This window comes from Ambystoma mexicanum, chromosome 9 (genome assembly GCF_040938575.1).
Source record: "Ambystoma mexicanum isolate Mex_15411 chromosome 9, UKY_AmexF1_1, whole genome shotgun sequence".
Lineage (NCBI taxonomy): Eukaryota > Metazoa > Chordata > Amphibia > Caudata > Ambystomatidae > Ambystoma > Ambystoma mexicanum.
In genome coordinates, this window is record NC_090931.1 from 966,856,823 (window position 1) to 966,874,140 (window position 17,318).

Consider the following 17,318-nt stretch of genomic DNA (forward strand, 5'->3'; position numbering starts at 1 on the left):
TAATCCATCATAATTATGAATTGACCCTGCAATGTTTTTCTTCCTGATGTTTTCTAAGGTCACACCTTTCTTAGCAAGAATGTTTTGTATCGTTTCAAGAGGAGCTATATTTAATTTCCTCTGATGTTATACATATTGTAGTTTTGCAAGTCATCGCCTGCTTTGCTATTTATTAGCTTCCCCGGGTCTCTTTAGTTTTTGTTTGATTTGCCATGTCTTCTGGTGTATGTTCTTTCAGAAAAGCTGCTTTAAATTTTTCCAGGTTTTTTCATGATTTTTAATTAAAAAGGTGTGTGATTTTCTACCTGTGTATACATGTTGCAGTTAATCGTTGCTTCACCTTTCTCTGCTTGGTAGGCGTGGCTTTATATTCGCACCTGACATGCCATTAATTTAGGAAAGTGCAATCTCTTGTTACAAGTGATACAATTAACATGCATTGACATAGAAGTTACAGAATCATAGATGCAGATTGAGAGGTTGCTCATTGCCCGCTTGCAGGCTCTGTTATTGGCCAACCATGAGAACAATTCTCCATGAATTAAAAAATAGAGAATTACAAACGTGTGTCACCATTAACTCTCAGAAAGCCAAGTGGACTCCACAGAGGGCACAAGTGATGTATCTAGTTCAATAGTTTTTTTCGGGACTTTGCCCAAAAGGTGGGCAATACAAACATGGGGGGCAGAATATCAAATCAAAGAAAGGTTTTCTTGCTACAGAAAGGTCACCCCTATGCTGGATGGTATTCGGCTCCCGGATGCGTCTCGGAATGGGCCAGTAGGTTGGGTATTATCCCCCTGTTGAAGTTCCACGTTTTGGTGCTGTAATGTCTATGAAGCTTCGCTGTTAAAGGAGTCCGATCATATTGCCATCGCCCATCCTACTTTCCACCTCACGAAACTAAAGATCGGCTGTGAATGGGCTCGGTCTCCAGAACTCAGCTCTGGCCTCAGGCCATCTGTTGGCTAACTTCCTCTCTACTCCGCCACAATCTTGTTCCTCCTCCTACCGCTCCCAGACACTGGGTAGACTCATTGGTCCTGTACCTTCTACAAACTTCCAACTGTCTACTTGTCTTGCTTCTAGCAAGCTCCTCCTCTATTCTTATAATTAAGAATCTCCCTCCCTTGCCAGTTTTTCCCTCCTCTCCCCATGTGTTTGAATCTTTCTCGCACTCTTTCCTCACCTCCTCTGTCATGCTGCTTTTCCCATTTTAGTCTGGTTCGCCAACCGCTTATCTATTTCCCTCTGCTCTTTGGTCTCCTCCAACCTCTGTTGTGCTCTCCCCTCCTCCTTAATATTCCCCTCTTTTTTCTTCTCCTATATCTGCACTTCTCTCTGCACCTCCATGTTCTCCTGCAACCCCAGCTTTCCTCGCACATCTATCTCCTCTTTCCCCTTTGGCTCTATCTGCACCACCTGCACCTTCAGTTCTCTCGACACCTCCTCCACCTTCTGGTACTTCAGCTCTCTCTGCACCTCCACCTCTCCACGCTGCTCTACTCCAAATGCCCACCACGGCACACTGAGACCATGGGCCTCATTACGAGGTCAGCAGTAAGGGGTTAACGGCGCCGGTAAGGATTTCGGTGCCGTTGACCCCTTACTGCCGCATTACGAGGTCCCTTAACGGGAGCCACTAAAGGACCAGGGAGCTAACAACGGGCCCGTTATTAACGGGCCCGTTGTTAGCTCCCTCCCCATTCCCATTGAGCCCTATAGGGGCTCAAAGGGAATGGGGATGGGTAGATTGAATGAGGAATTAACGGGTACTCCAAGGTTGAAATGGCCCGGTAATTCCTCATTCAAGGAACTCGGACCCGAGTTTGGAGGCATCCATGCTGCAAATAGTGGCATGGCTACCTCCAAACTCGCAATGGGCCCTATATGCTTATAAGGGCTAGTATCCCCTAACACAGGACCGGGTCTGCATTAAAGGTTTGCAGATGACTGTCATTATTCTATTCCGGTGGGATTGGGTTAATCTCCACCGCGCGTCCACTTCAGGCCATGTTTGCCATTTTAAAATTCCATTTGGTATTCATGGGCACTGATTCGCACAAACAGAAGTCTGTTGAGGTGGGCTGACGTCATCCATGCGGAGCCCAGATCGACACTCTGGGCCTGATTCATGGAACGTTTTCCTATGGGATTGCGCCATTATAAAACACTTCCATGAATCAGGCCCTCTGTGCCTGCTCTACAGCATTGTGGGAAGGACCGGTGGATTCTCTCTATACTGCCCCAAGTCCCACTTCATGTAGCAGGTGCTCCCTGTGTTGTGCCCCATACACAGACACACACCCATAGGGTCAGTCAGAGGACATAATTACAAGACTTTATTTATCTGTATGGAAAAATGCAAGATCATAAGACACTGTTTCAGCCTAGTATGCAACTCTACAATTACTTTGGGGAATGTTGAAATGGCTTTTCTGAACAACATGTGTTCACTAACTGGTTCAAATCTAAATCTCATACTGGACCCTACTCAGGGACCCGCAATTTAATTGTATAACTATTTGGCCATGGATTTTGTCTTGGGAGGATAGCTCAGCGGCAACGTGCTCGCCTTGGGAGCAAGGCGACACAGAGCAACACAGGCGCGATTCCCAGATCTGCGCTTAGAAACCTCTGGGTATTAAGCGCGTTATAAATAACCTATCATACCATATCATGGAATTTGGGGAAACTATTTTACCCCTCTCTCGGCTTATAATGTTTTGACTGATAAACTGGCCACAATAATCGTGAAACATTCATTTTAAATGCTGTGTTAATAAGGAGGCACATTTTAACTAGGCCTGACTGGATGCCAATGTCCTATGGCTATTAGTATACTGCCCTTTTGAATTATTTTGTATTTGTATTTATTGACATTTATTGAGCACTTTCGCCAAAGTGCTTTACAAAGAGATAAACCAAAAGCAGTACACAATGTATGTAATGACAGTTGATATCAAATGACAGAATAAAGTAGAACATGGAAATTAAGAGTTAGGCAGGGAGAAAAGAAGATGAACTTTCAGAGAAAGGCGAAAGACATGAAGAAAAGAGGAGGAAGGGATGTATAGTGGCAATGAGTTCCAATGCTTTGGTGCCAACCGGGAATAGGACCAGAAACGAGAAGGAGCACATTGAGGTTTGGGTACACTGAGAAGAAAAGAGATTAAGAGCGGGGGGTGCAAGGAGGAGAGTAGAGAGAGGCCAGAGAAGATTGATAAGAAGGGGCAAGACCATGTAGTCATATAAAGACAATACAGGCAAAGTGAAAAGGAAGACCTATTTCAGAGTGCTAGATCGAAGAGGTCGGAGGAAGGAAGGCCAAGTAAAAGGGCACAGTAATAATTAAAATGGGAGAAAATTAAAGAGAAGTTAAGTTGTTTTGTGGCAGGGAGGGAAAGGTAGGGACAAGGATGACCCAGATTGTAAAGGAGATATGAGAAGCAAATGAGAGTGATGGGTTGAAGATAACACCCAGTTTGCTGGCGGGTGAGGAGGAGTGAAGAGAAGCTCTAGGTATTAATAGCCTAGAAGGGGGTGGCAAAGGGGATGGAGAAGAAAAAGGAAAGAAAATAATTTCCGTCTTGGAGGGATTTAGGTGGATCAAGTGGGAGGACATCCATGATTGAATAGCCATTAGGCAAGAAGAGACAGAAGAATCAAGTGAATCAGAAAACGAAGAGAAGGAGAAGAAAATGTAGGGTGTCATCTGCATAGAAGTAATAAGAAAAGTTAAGAGGGAATTGGAGATGAAAGCAGGATAGTGTAAGGGGAGAGCAAGAGAGGTCAAAATACATAACCTTTTGGGTAATAAGGGTTTGGAGATAGGATCAAGAGGAGAAGCAGTGGTATGGGCACAAGTGTGAAATTGGGCAGGGTCCAGCTTGGTAAGAGGTGAAAAAGAGGAAAACTGTGGTTGGGAAGGAATAGGGGAAGATGGTAAGAGAGAGGGGGAAATGGGAGGTGGGAGGGGACGTTGAGGGGAATGAGGAATGTAGAGTAGCAACTTTGTTGGTAAAGTAGTCAGCAAAATCGGTAGAAGAGAGAGAGGAGGAAAGAGAGGGGTCAGGAGGGCGAAGAGCCAGAATATTCTTAAGGAGCTACAACAGACATTGTGGGTGGTGACAGATGAATACTGAGAGAAGAAAAATATTTTTTCCAGAGTGCAATAGAGTATAGTAGGATGAGTGAAGAGATGATAGAAACAGAAGATCATTCGAAGAAGGTGTTTTCTTCCAGAATCGTTCAGCCTTATGAAGTAGAAGACAAAGGGAGAGAAGAGAGGGAGTTAATCATAGTTGCAGAGTTTTGCGTGAAGGAGAAAATGAACGAGACGCGGTGTGGGGATTTGTGGGTAGTTAGCAGAGAAGAATCCAGCTGAGAAGCATCAAAATCTGCAGTGAGAGAATAAAAGTTAATTAGGGGTGACCGAGAAGAAGAGAGTGTTGACAGAAAGGAGGTTGGATCAAAGGAGTGGAGGTTGCATCTAAGAAAGGAGTAGAAGGAGGAGGAGGAGGAAGAAGAACAGGACGGGGGAGTGATAGAGGGGGGAAAAATCAAGAAGAGAGTGGTCAGATAAATAATAAAGGGATGGGCAATAACGGATATTGACAGAAAAGGAACAAATATAATGTGAGGGGAAGGAGCAGAATTGTGGAATGAAGGAGAAGGAAGTCAAGAAGGGTTCTGTGTCATGCAACCCTACATCAGTTTCTAACCTATGAACTTTGTTATCACTACTCTGGCTAGATTATGAGCTTTTCTTTGTTTACCCCCTCTCCTCTCAAGGATTACTAAAATAAGGTACATATTCTATAATCTATCAATTCAGTTTTTATAAACATTTCTAATCAGGTTTCGGCAAACCATACAAATATTTTAAGACCATTACAAAAGTAGGACGGGCAGAGCTAGCTGGACTTCGAGGAGGATGCGCTGGCATGGAGCTCATTTGTGGACTATGTTTCGTGAGTTGGAACTCAGCTGGTTAATTTTGAAAGGTCCTCTGTTGACATGTCATGAGTTCAGAAAGACATGAGGCACAATACGATCCTTAATCTGGGATGGGAGGAGAGCATTGGCCACATGGCTCTGTGGAGTGTGGCACGATGGTAATAGCCACAGCTTGGCAGAGGCAGCATTGAGGTCATGCATAGGTGCTAACAGATGAAACATCAGTGTGTACCCAAGCTAAGGGTGTCCTCCCTCGTAGTTATATCCTCGGGGAAGAAATGAGTGGGGCAAAGTGTCCAGGACATGATGATGTATCCAGCAGAGCGTATTCCTACTCACAGAACTGTAGATGGCTGTGAGACCCTCGGAGGAGCATGCAGATTTCTGGTGGGATCCCCCAGAGGGCTGTCTGATGTGCCAATGCGTCTGTGCTCCTCCATGCATTTTCTCAGACTCAATGTCCTCAGTTCTGTGATGTGAAAACTAGACACAAAATGATTAGCAGCAATCTTTTTAAATATACAAATATATTTCTAAATGTTTTTGTTATTAGATCACATTATTAACATTATTAACTCTAAAAATCTATGCATACCTTCACAGATATGAGAGAATAAATACCCGACGGCCGTACAAAGTGGATGCCACTGTTACCTGCTCTATAGACGATGACCTGGTGAACCTAGAAGTTCTGGATGAGGTATTTTAGCTTCCTGAAAGAATTTGTTTGCATTGTTTGACACTAAACTGATATCTTGCGGAAACTGTAAAAACGTTTTTTTTAATACTAAACCTTATTTTAGTTACAGTTTTTAAAGGAATTCAAGAACAAATTTGTAAATCCAAATAGAGATAGACAACTCCAAATTATAAAGAGGATAATTTAGATTTAATGGTGTCAACACATTTCTCATTGTCCCATATTTATTAACTGAATGTGTTTCTTCCCTCAACTGGGCTCTTGATCAGGAGTACCTAATATGTTATTAAATAAACAAAAGATATTTTTGAAATAGCGTAAACCTCTAAGAATGGTAAGGATGGACAGCCTTAATTTTTAAAACATCAAATCGTTGATATATATATATGCTACTGAGGAAAACAGTATCTCCTGTACATTCAAGTTGTTAACTTAATAGTAACTCTGGTGAATACATTTGGCCAAAACCCGAATCTCCAAATATTCACTATAGACGGGATTCACTGAGTTTGCTGAATTTATTCAACTGACAGATTCAGGTTAAGCTTATGACAATTTCATGCTGATAAAAGGTTGCTGTAAATAGTGGGCCAAAAGGGTCTGAAGCCTTCTTGACCGCACATGTCCAAAGCAAACAAATGTTATTTTAAGTTATGTTTATTGCATTTCAATGGCAATAAGGGTTCATGGACATTCGAGCTCTTAGAATTGTTCTGTGATTTTCATACAACTAAACTGATTCAATAATTAGTAAGCAATGGAAAAGATGGGACATCAGATGTTTTCAAAACTGGGAAAGATCTGGCATGTTTCTCAATTCCAGCCAATGGGACTCTGTACTGCGAAGATCAGCCCCCTGTTGATGAAATGTTAAACCAAAGTACAGTCAACAGTGAAGCATTTTCTGATCCTAGATGTTTATTAGGGTCATATGGAATAACAGCAGTGCAAATTCAGAGAGGAGGAGGAGGTAGGAGGTGCAAATGTTTGTAAGCAAGAACTGCAAGTTTGAAATGGATTCTGGCCTGGATCGGCAAACTGGTGTAGATCCCAAAATATAGGTGTAGTATGAACAAAAGGAGAGGCCTTGGTAAAAAATGTAAGGTCTGGCATTTAGAAGTGAGCATTTTTGGACAATCCATTAAAAAAGCATTACAGTAATCAACTTTAACACCCAAAATAGCTCACAATAGCTCAGGCAATATGACTAAAATGTGCTTCAGGTAGAAACATTTTCGTAAATAATGGCAACTAATGATTGGTAGACCTGGCTATCCAATTAACTTGGCCCGTCATCTCTGAAGAAATATCACAATAACCTCCTATGGTCTTGAGTTTTGGGAGCATAGGAAGTATGTTGTTATTCACAATGCATTATGTAAGATGTTTGTCCACCTTTTTGAGGTTGTAGTTTGTGCCCATGATGGTCGGTTTAGTCTTGGTGGAGTTAAGGCTAAGCCAGCTTAATGCCACCCAATGTTTGATTTTAAGAAAGTGGTGGTAAGCTGTGTGTGGCCCTTACTAAAGTCATCAGAACGTTTAAATACTAACTGGGAACCTTAAGTGTAGTATTGAAACCTGAGATCAATATTAAACACTAGATCATGGAGATATTTAAGGTACATGTTAAACAAAACCGGGGACAGAGATGAACCCTGAGTCACCCCCCATGGTATCAAAGGTTAAGGAATGGAAAGGCCATTCAACCTTGAGTAAGAGACCATATTTATTTAAAAAAAAGGTAGAAAACAATTCACAGTTTATCCAATACCCAGGCACAGAGGACAGACAATTGAGAATTATATGGTGGTCCTGTCGAATATGGCTCCAAGGGGGACTTTAGGAAAGTGGACAGACCTTTCCCAGCCTCCAGTAAAGCCCTTGCTTTCTGTGGGGAATCAAAACCCCAGGTCTGGTCACACAAAATCAGTTTAGCTAATGTATGAACATTGCAAAGACGTTGGCATTGTATCTTCAAGTACTCACACTGGGTGTCAGCTCTTGCCATCATGCTGCCTGGAAGTATCACAGTTAGTCAAGTATTGGCATGATGTGCTCTGACACGCACATCATGTGTCACCCTATAATGCTAAATACATTTGTTACATGTATTCTGTACACTCCAGTTTTTCTTTTCTACGCATTCTGGGACTTTTAGTGCTAAATGCAATGCAACAAAAAACAGGTTTCATAACATAAAGAAAACAGCAGGATTGGACCAGGGCCTTGTTGAGATCTCTGACTCTGGTAAATGAAACAAATGCATTTATAGAAAGGTGCGTCTAATATGTGAGCTACATTACAGATAAGCAGCAAGAACAAACCAAATATATCAGAAATGTAAGAGCAGGGGCCAGCCATTCATATTTCTGCATCTTTCATTGTATATCAGGTTTTCCTTCGAATGTCCAACAACATCCTATCCAGACTCCTCCTTACTTATTTCCTTCCCATTGTGCTGTTCTTATTCATGATCCCTTTTCTCATGTTTCATATTTCATGGATAAACACAGAAACGTTGCAGGGGGTCTCCTGATGAATACCACTTATTCTATATGATACTTTAATTTGAAGATATCACTCGGTCTCAATCATTAGTGATTCTGTCTCCTTTTTGTGATCCCTTGATGTGATTACGCTCTCCTTCACGCGTCATTCTGCAACTGCAGATTCAACTGTTCATTTTATGCCATCTATTTATTTACAACCCATACTATAAAGTAATGGCTCTAGCCTCTAGGTAGAGCCTTCTCCCCTTTGAGGGCTCAAGATTGACGTTACGGCTCTCACCTGGACACAAACGTGTGAAGAAGAATACATTGCCTCTCTCCCCATGCGATCTCGCCCTAGAAATGTATGGCCTGCCTTCTGCAGCTATCTTAATAAAGAGGTTGACGAGGACCTCACCCCATCCATATCACCTGCCTTATAAACACAACGCTTATTGTTACTGAATGTGCCTGTCCCTCAGATGATAAATGTGATGGCAATAAATGCTTACCAATGCGTTCTGTATGAAACTATGCAACAGCTGACAGCGTCCTTATTGTGTGTATATGTCATATACGCCTCTGCCAATATAAACAAAAGTTTAAAAATAAAAGAATGACCTTATTGGGGTGGGGATGTCTGCCAGAACAAACCTCTCTTCTTATTGAAAACATTTGGTACCAATGAGCTGACCGGATCATGTCCTCTCGTCTCAGAGTATTATTTTTCCTGACTTTCTTTTTCTATAACACTGCTTTTGTGGTCTCCACATTGCAAGCCCCTGTGATGTTTACACCACCATAACTATTTCCTTTAATAAGGCTGACATTGTTCTCCTCTTTAATATCTCCTTCTAGCAATGATCTACCAGTTTACTAATATGGCTGGTATGTCAATTGACAATGTAAAACAAACACCATGCAGATATTTCCTATTTCAATAATTGAGATATATGCAATATATATCTGTAGTGTAGCATTGGGACCTTTTCTTGGAGCATGAACTATCTCTCTCCATAAGGTCTTTTCTAGATCCTCTAGATGGTAGCCAGGGGTATCTGAGTCCCCTAATTCAGACCCATCCATGTGTGGCTAAGCTTCCCAACTTAGCATCAATCATTCTATGCAAATATCTTGGAGAGTGATGGTGAGTTCTCTTGCATACTTTTCGATACCCTTCACTGAGGCAGTTGCTCACACGAGTGCTTGGCTCAACTGTTGCTTCTGGGAGGTCGAACTTCACACACATCTCGGTGGGTCATCCAGTCCCAGTTGCAGCTGGTTTATGGGCCATGGATGATCTAACTGGTTGGCGACCACACTCCTTTCACCGGACATTTAGCTTTAAAGGTACATGTTCATCTTTTGCAGGACCACCCACTGTACATCCAGAGATCTTGCCAGAGCCATAGATCATCGGTATTCAAGAGGCATTATCAAGGATTCTCTGCCAACACATCTTCCTTAATGCGGAGGAGCTGACCATTTTTCCACATGCAATGTCCCGCTCCATCTGCTTCCTGCCCTTGTAGTTCCTTTTGTCAATTGAACAAGTACGTCTGCTGTGATTGTGCTGAGTGTCCCAGTTAGATGAAGCCCTCCGTTGAGTTTCACTATTAGACATCTGTGCTCCAGTGATAAGTACAGCTGCTCACTCTAATTGGCCTAAATCGTCATTCAACCCTTGGCCCTGATATATTCCCAAAGCTGCTTGGGGCTCTAGTTTCTCCATCCCGAACATGGTCCTCTTACCCCTCTTGGAAAATATTTCTTGGAACTGCTGCTGCAACCTCAGCTGTGCTCCTTCAGCATTATAACAATGTAGCCAAACTCAGATCTATCCATCTTGCTGATGGTGTTGTACCATAATGACTGAGAGCCAACCTTTGTGTTATTGAAGAACTCGGTTACCTCAATAGCATGCAAAACTAAGTACCGGACGTCAGTGCTTTACCTATAACCTTTGCAGGTTTTGTATTGGCATATTACCTGTGACTCATTGAAACAGGCCCTGGTTGCCTCAGTGTTGTTTCTAGAATTCAAATGTGTTATCCAGAAACAAATCAATCTATCATCACCATTAAACTCCATCTCCTGATTACTTTCATGTTCCTCCATCCTGCACCTGCCGGACAATGCTCCCTGGTGAAACCCCCTCAGTATTTCAACTATCTCACTGTAATTGAAACCCTGGTTACAAGCCCTTACCACTGCAGTGGCTTCTGACCCCTTCCTGTACCAGTACACATTTCTTTGCATTTACTTCTGTGAAGTGTAAAACACACTAAATAGTGTGTCACATCGGATCTCTGTGTTAACTCTGGTGATGCAACACTCTTTTCAGTAGAGTCGGCATTTGTTAGGCTACTATCTGAATTAGTAATACTTTGCCACGTTAGATGGGTAGTAAAAACAGATTGTTCAGCTACTAAGATTTGAGTGTAATCTTCATCAGACATCCAATGGGTAGGGCTTCACATAGTTCTGGATCCAAGCCAGGCTGACACTGAACTGTCGTGGGTAGTGTGAAGGCATCATGAAGCAAGATACAGACAACTGAGAGAAAACTGAAGTTATTCTCATACCTACTCCCCAGGGATCTTGTGTTCAGGTGGCATGGGAAGGGCCATCGCTTTTGGAACCTGACCCTGGTTGTGGACTAGCAAGGGAGGATCACCAGGGTGGTGGGTCCTTGGGGATTGGAGAGAGGGTACCTGAAGGCGAGACATGGTACCCCCCCTTCCAACACTGGTTTACCCTACCCTCCCTCAGCCTTTATAGGATATTGCCATTCCTATCCTGTCCTACCTTCTGAATTTACACCAAGTACTGGGACAAGGAAGAAGCCTCAAAGAGTAATATATAACTCCCCTAGGAAACACCAGTATTGAGACGAGGAAGAGGGTAATGGAGGAATACTATTACTCAAACCAAACATGTCCCATTAATAGGTTCAGGCAAAATAAGGCAATTGAATGTTATACCTTGGACCTGCAACCTATTAACCGTCAGCTGTATAAAAGGAGAAAATCCAGAGAGCAAAGGGAAGGCGTTGAGAGAGGAGCATGAAGGAAGCCATGCCGAGCTGTTGTGGAGTTGAAGAAACCAGAATGCCACGACGATGTGGTGAAGCAGAGAGAGGTCGTCTGGGGAATCATGTTGTGAGAATTGAGTCTCTGGCAAGCTGGCAGCAGTAGTAAGGGGAAGCCGTGTGTACAGGAGGTCCCTTACAGGCGGCTTCAGAGTGCTCGTCCACCTGGGTGGAGAAGCGACCCAGAAGTGCCTAAGGGAAGAAACTGTGGGGGCGAAGAAGCAGCAAGAACCCACAGAGCGACTGGTGAGTTTTGTTAAGAAACCCAGTGCGCAAGTGTTTGCAAGTGGCTGGAAACAGAGTAGCGGAGTGGTCGCGTGCAGACAGGACATTGGCGAAAGTCTCTGAACAAAGGCGAGAAGCCTTTACAATAGGACAATCGAGTGTAGAAGCAAACAATAAACTGAATTAAGCGAAGGAACGAAGGAAAGCTAAAGTGTGTGAAATATTGCCTCAGAGTGACTGCGTATTAGGAAAGACGCGTGTTTGAAGGTTTCTGAGAAACTGGCAAACCCTTGCAAGTATCAAGGAAGGATATTGTGCAGCAGAAAAGTGGAAAAAATTGAAGTGTGAGCAAAACAAGGAAAAGCAATGTAAGCTAAAGAAAATCTGTTGTTAAAGAACAGAAGAATGGATTAAGAAATATAGAGAACTGAGTAATTGCTGAGAAACTTGAGTGAAACAAAATGAAGTGAGCTTGGGAAGCTAAGGGCATATGGTTGTGTGACCTGTAATGGGTGGACTGTGTGGTCTATCAACTGCGTCTGGATCAGTGAGCCCCAAACCGCCATGGAAATAATTAAGTAGAACAATAAACCTGCTGTTGAATACTGTGACAAAATGCTTTGAGGTTTGGAAAAGGGAATCCAAAGTTCCTGTCGAGTATAGTGAGACTGTTGAATAGTGTGACAATAGATTGAATTTTGGGAGGGAGAGCCCAGAGCCCTGTTCAATACTGGAGAACAGTTGTTGAACCTTCTGAATCAAAGTGATTAAAGCTTGGGGAGAGGAACCCTGAGAAACCCCCTGAACATTGTTTAATGTTCAAAGTGCTTAAAGCTTGGGTAAGGGAACCCTGAGCTGCTTTGGAACATTGTTTTATGAACCAGTGCTTGAAACTTGCAGAAAGGAACCCTGGGCTCCTTTGGAACAATGCTTTGTGAACTAATATTCTTTCAACGTGGGCAAGGGAGCCACAGAAAAGCTCCACCAGAACTCAGCTTTTGCATTTTACTTTTGAACAATGCTTTTGTTGAACAAGAAAATCCCTACATAGTGTTTAGTTAGATGTGAGGGCAAGCTTAGGTTTTGACACAGACAGACTTTTGTTTTGGACTTATGAACATAAACAAGTTGATGCCATTGCAAACAATGTTGTCATTGTCATTTTAAATCATTTTTGAAATGCTGTAGCCCTTAATGTGTCTGAGCAAGCCAGGCCTGGTGCATTGGTCATGCACCAGAATGGCCTGCATGATTCCTGCAGGGAAAGGAAGCAATCCCGTGAGCTGTTCTCTGTGATATTGCCCATTTCATAAAGAGCCAAGAGGTGGCAGGTCACCCCCCAATAATAATAAGCCACCCTTTGCTACAACTATACTCTCTTTAATCAAAATGTTAATATAATGATTCATACATTGTTTGGTTGGGTTGCTATATGATTCTTGCACGTTTCAAGTCTCTGCAATAAAACTGAATGTTATTTTAGCACTGTGATTTACACTTTTTTTGCAAATAAGTTGATCACATGATTGTCACATGCTCATGTTTTCAAATTTGCCAATTATTTTGACATACAAACCTTCAAGGGTAGTCAACAAAGTAGGCTTTTTGCTTACTTTTCCTCTGGTGAATTCTGTGACCGGACATCCGAGCGATTTGCATGAATTGGGGATATGCTAAACTGGTAGTGGATTTTATTTTTTGACAAAGCAGAACGTGGCAAATGCTGAGTTTTTTTTTTTTTGACCGTACAAGTCATTGATTGAAATACTCCTCAAATGTATTTTGCACATGCAGCCTCAAAAGAAACAAATAAACTACTGAAGTGGGAGAATGGAAGACCAGGCTCCCGTCCTTCGCCTCTCGCGCTTGGCCTAGAGGGTCACGACCCAAACACCCGCCACGAGAAGAGTTTGTCCATTTACCAGACGACCAGATACCCTGGTACAGGAACATACGGATGTGTCCATCTGCTTGCCCAGCAGCCCGCACTGGCCATGCCGACACCTGCGGCACGGATCAACTAGACTAAAATCTACACGTCGTTAGAGATGCCATGACGACCTAGACAACGGGAAGCACATCTGTACAAATGTACACACTGGACATTCCCACACCAACCTACACGAAGAATATACTCAGTGCTATGACGTAGGCGACAGGCATATTCACGGACGTGCATCTTTATTATTTTTACATAGGCTTTCAGAATGCAGAAACGCAAGACGCGTCATGAATTCTTTTACTAGCTTGCTCACGCTTCTCTTGAAACCAGTTACCGCCATGAGAAGTATAATGAAGACAATACTGGTCATGAAATTATATGCTCCTATAACCTAAAGCACCTGTGCACCAAACGGACAACTTATGCACCAGGCCCAAGTAGGCCTCAAACAAGAGCTCCCGTGGACATCAACAAGGCAAGAGTCAGTTGCTGATCCTGCAGAATGAGCTCGGCGAAGCAACCAGCCAAGGTCGCAATGTTGCAAACCCACGTTCCAAGAGCAAATCATCAAAGGCACGATGTTGCAACCTCTTACTCCGCGCACCAACGTTAAAGTCACACCGACAAATTAAACCAGACGCGCAGTAGAAAAACAATATTAATTGTGCAGAATTCTGCCTCTTTCACGGTCCCTCCCCACGTGACCAAGCCGAACCTGACGAGATGCCAAACCCAGGAGAACAGAAGCGTCTGGATCCCTCGCTACGAGACACTGGCAGATACACTTGAAAGGCTCAATGGACATCTGCAACAGTGGGAGCGGTCCCCCGTCCAGCTATGAATAAGTCCTCACATTGTCTGCATGTACCCATAGTGAAACATTGTTGCAATTTACAGGTACACCGAGAGCTGGGAACGACGGTGGTCCCAGGCTGGGAAGCTCACGGGCGCACCAATCAGAACATGGGGCTCTTATCACTGACGACAGCAAATTTAGCCAATCCTCAGGAGTCTTCATGTAACAATTCTCATGTATCTAATTGTAGGGACAACCCAGATATACCACCTGACTACACCTTGTCCACTAATATCTTTCTCTATATGTGTGCTATACTAACCCTACCACTCGAACACCCAATTAAGAGTGGCGATAGGTTTTTTGTTAACTTTCTGAAGTGACGCAAGTAGCGCGTCATAATACAGTAAAAAGGGCCTGCGAGCCCCACGATTGTGTGTGTGTCAGGACGAACGCGTACGCTCCTTGACCCATCCCTGCCGTTTTGTCTAATAAACAGCAGAGTCACCTTGCTCCTTGTGTGCGTCTCATACTCTATCTCATCTCATCTGGGATATACACGGGAGGAGTTGGGGCCTCCCTGCCTGGAGGTCCGCGGACGGCCCGGCCGACCCCGGCAGAATTTCCCCCCGACAAGTTGGAGGCACTGCTGAGATCTGTTTAAGATCGACTTTTTATTTTTTACTTTTTCCAGGCACTCCCGTTGCGAGGAGGCCCGGCGGCGCGGCCCCCTCTGCCGTTGCCCCCTTCTGAGGACTACAGGACCATCGCAGAGCTGCGAGAAGACCGGACACCGCAATCCGGATATTGGCCCTCGGGAGCCGGTTGAGAAGTATCCCGCCCGCGGTTGGCGAGTGTCCAGACGTGGTCCAGACGAGGGGAGGTGGCGAGCCGCTTGGAGGGGTGCACGCAGTCGAGCGCCCCTGCATCGAGAGAACTTGGTGAGCATGACACGCACAACGAGCAATGCGAAATTGTGAGGGAGGGGGAGGAAGTAAATAAGGGAGGAGGGAGGTATTGTACAGATGCGCGGCGAAGGTTTAACAACTGAGTGTTGCTAATGGAATGAATGGTGGCGAGACGAGTGCGAGAGCAGTCGGCTACGTCACGCGAAAGAGGGGGGCGGAGCACGAAAACATCACGTGTGGCCGCTCGTAGACACTGATTGGCCTAAATCGCGACTAACGTGTAGGGGTGGGTGTGTGTGGTTTCCTACGATTTGACATTTATTGATCAATGAGTAGATGAGGTTCCCTATTGTTCGAGCAAGAAACTCGATGGGTAGATGACGTTTCCCTGTAGGCGGTAGCTAGTTGCATAGTTGCCCAATACGGAAGATAATTGGCTGGTTAAGCCCTCCTGTTGAGGGGCGTATCACACGCGAGGCGACGCAGCGTGCGCAGTCCGATTATATTATTGATGAGATTACCTTGTTCCAGGAGAGACAGGAAGACAGCTGTAGGGTTAGCGGGGGTAGATTGCAAGTGTATTTTGAAACTAATAATGAGAATGTACCAGTAGCGTAAAGACATCGGTGACGTCACCAGTAGGGATTTAATAGAATATCGCGAGTACAAGGAACCTTGGGTTTGAGAGTGGTGGGGAAGAGAAACATGATAAGGGAGCGGATACGAAGATAAACGATAAACGAGTGGATCGGAAGAGGAGAAGGGGAGAGGGGCGTGGCTGCGCACGGAGAACGCCGGCCACGGCAAGTGTAAAAGGGGGAGGAGAACGAGGAATAAGGACGACTGTATAAGATCGTCGTAAGGGGTACGCAGCCACAGGGGGCTGCGTGCGCCTCGGCCGCAGGGGGCCGTAGGGGAAGGAATATACAATATAAAATTATACATATATATATATTTGTGTTTTATTATTTTTTGTTTTTTTTTTAATTATTATTATTGCATAATTTGTCAAAGGATTGTCGTAAGTCCCCACACTTACGGGGCCAGGTAAACAATATAAGGTTGTAAATTGTAAACTGATAGTGAAGGGAAGAGTAACAAGTGGGGCACCACTATGTCATACGGGACAGGGTCGGGAGGGTGGGGGAACACCCTCACTACCCCACTACAACACATATGCACCACACTGCCACCCCATAGGGAGAAATTAATTAAGTACAGCATAGAGTGGACCCAGGGGACGGATAACAAAATGTTAACACCATGGCCGCCTAATGGTAGTTTCGATCCATATGCCCAACATTCACTGCTAAACCATCTGCACAATACATACAAGGGGAAGAAGTTGGCGAGCCATGTGGAGGTGTTTAACTTATGGAGGATGTTCCAGGGGTCCCGACCAGGACCAAATGGAATGTTCACTATGGGGGAAACACCGGAAGTAAAGGAGATTAAGAAAGAAGGAACGGATGGGGAAAAGGGGTGTGAAAGGACAAAAAATACGGGGAATGAAGGAGAGGGAGGAGAAAATATTGATAAATTAGACAACATAAAAAAGGAACCGAGCAACGAGATACCCATAACACCGGGAGTGAAAACAGAGGGAGAAGGGTTGTACCCTTTAAGAGAATTAGGAGAAATAGAAGGACAGTTAAGGGCGGCTGAAGGATACTCGAACCCGGCACACAGCCCTCCACCATATGTGGCTCATAGGAAGATGACAGTGGGGGAGGGGAGGATTGGAGAAGAGCAGATTGTAGAGATAGGACATGATGAGTGGGTAGCTGCACAGATATTATTAAAATTACGGGGTTCACTAACGGGAGAAGAGAGGGAGGCAGTAAAGAGAACAGACGAGGATAGTACAAGGGAGAGTGAGATGAAGGGGGAGGAGCTATTACGACAAAGAGAAGAGATTTTGGAGGAAAAATTGGCAAAGCTAAGGGATGAGCAGAATGAATTAATAAAACAGCTTGAGAAGGAGCAAAAAGAGAGAGTGAGGAAAAGGAAAGAGGGTAAAGACGAATTGGACAAATTAAGGGAACGAAATGAGGAGCAAAGGATAGAAGCTGAAAGGGTAAAAGCAGCAGCAGACAGGGTGTCAAGAGTAGTGTTGAGAGAAAAAAAGAAGGAAGAAGAAGATAAAGAAAGGGAAATGGAAATATGGAGGAGGAGGGTAGTATCAGAGGCAGCTAAGAAATATGAAGA

General features: G+C 44.0%; 1 protein-coding gene across 1 annotated transcript in view; it reads left to right on the plus strand.

Moving 5' to 3' along the window:
• MYO3B (myosin IIIB) overlaps positions 1–17,318 on the plus strand; it is a 3,387,754-nt gene that overhangs the window by 1,805,372 nt on the left and 1,565,064 nt on the right. The window contains exon 10 of the mRNA XM_069616181.1: positions 5,563–5,659. Coding sequence (XP_069472282.1) covers positions 5,563–5,659 — 97 coding nt within the window. The remainder of the gene's footprint in view (positions 1–5,562; positions 5,660–17,318) is intronic.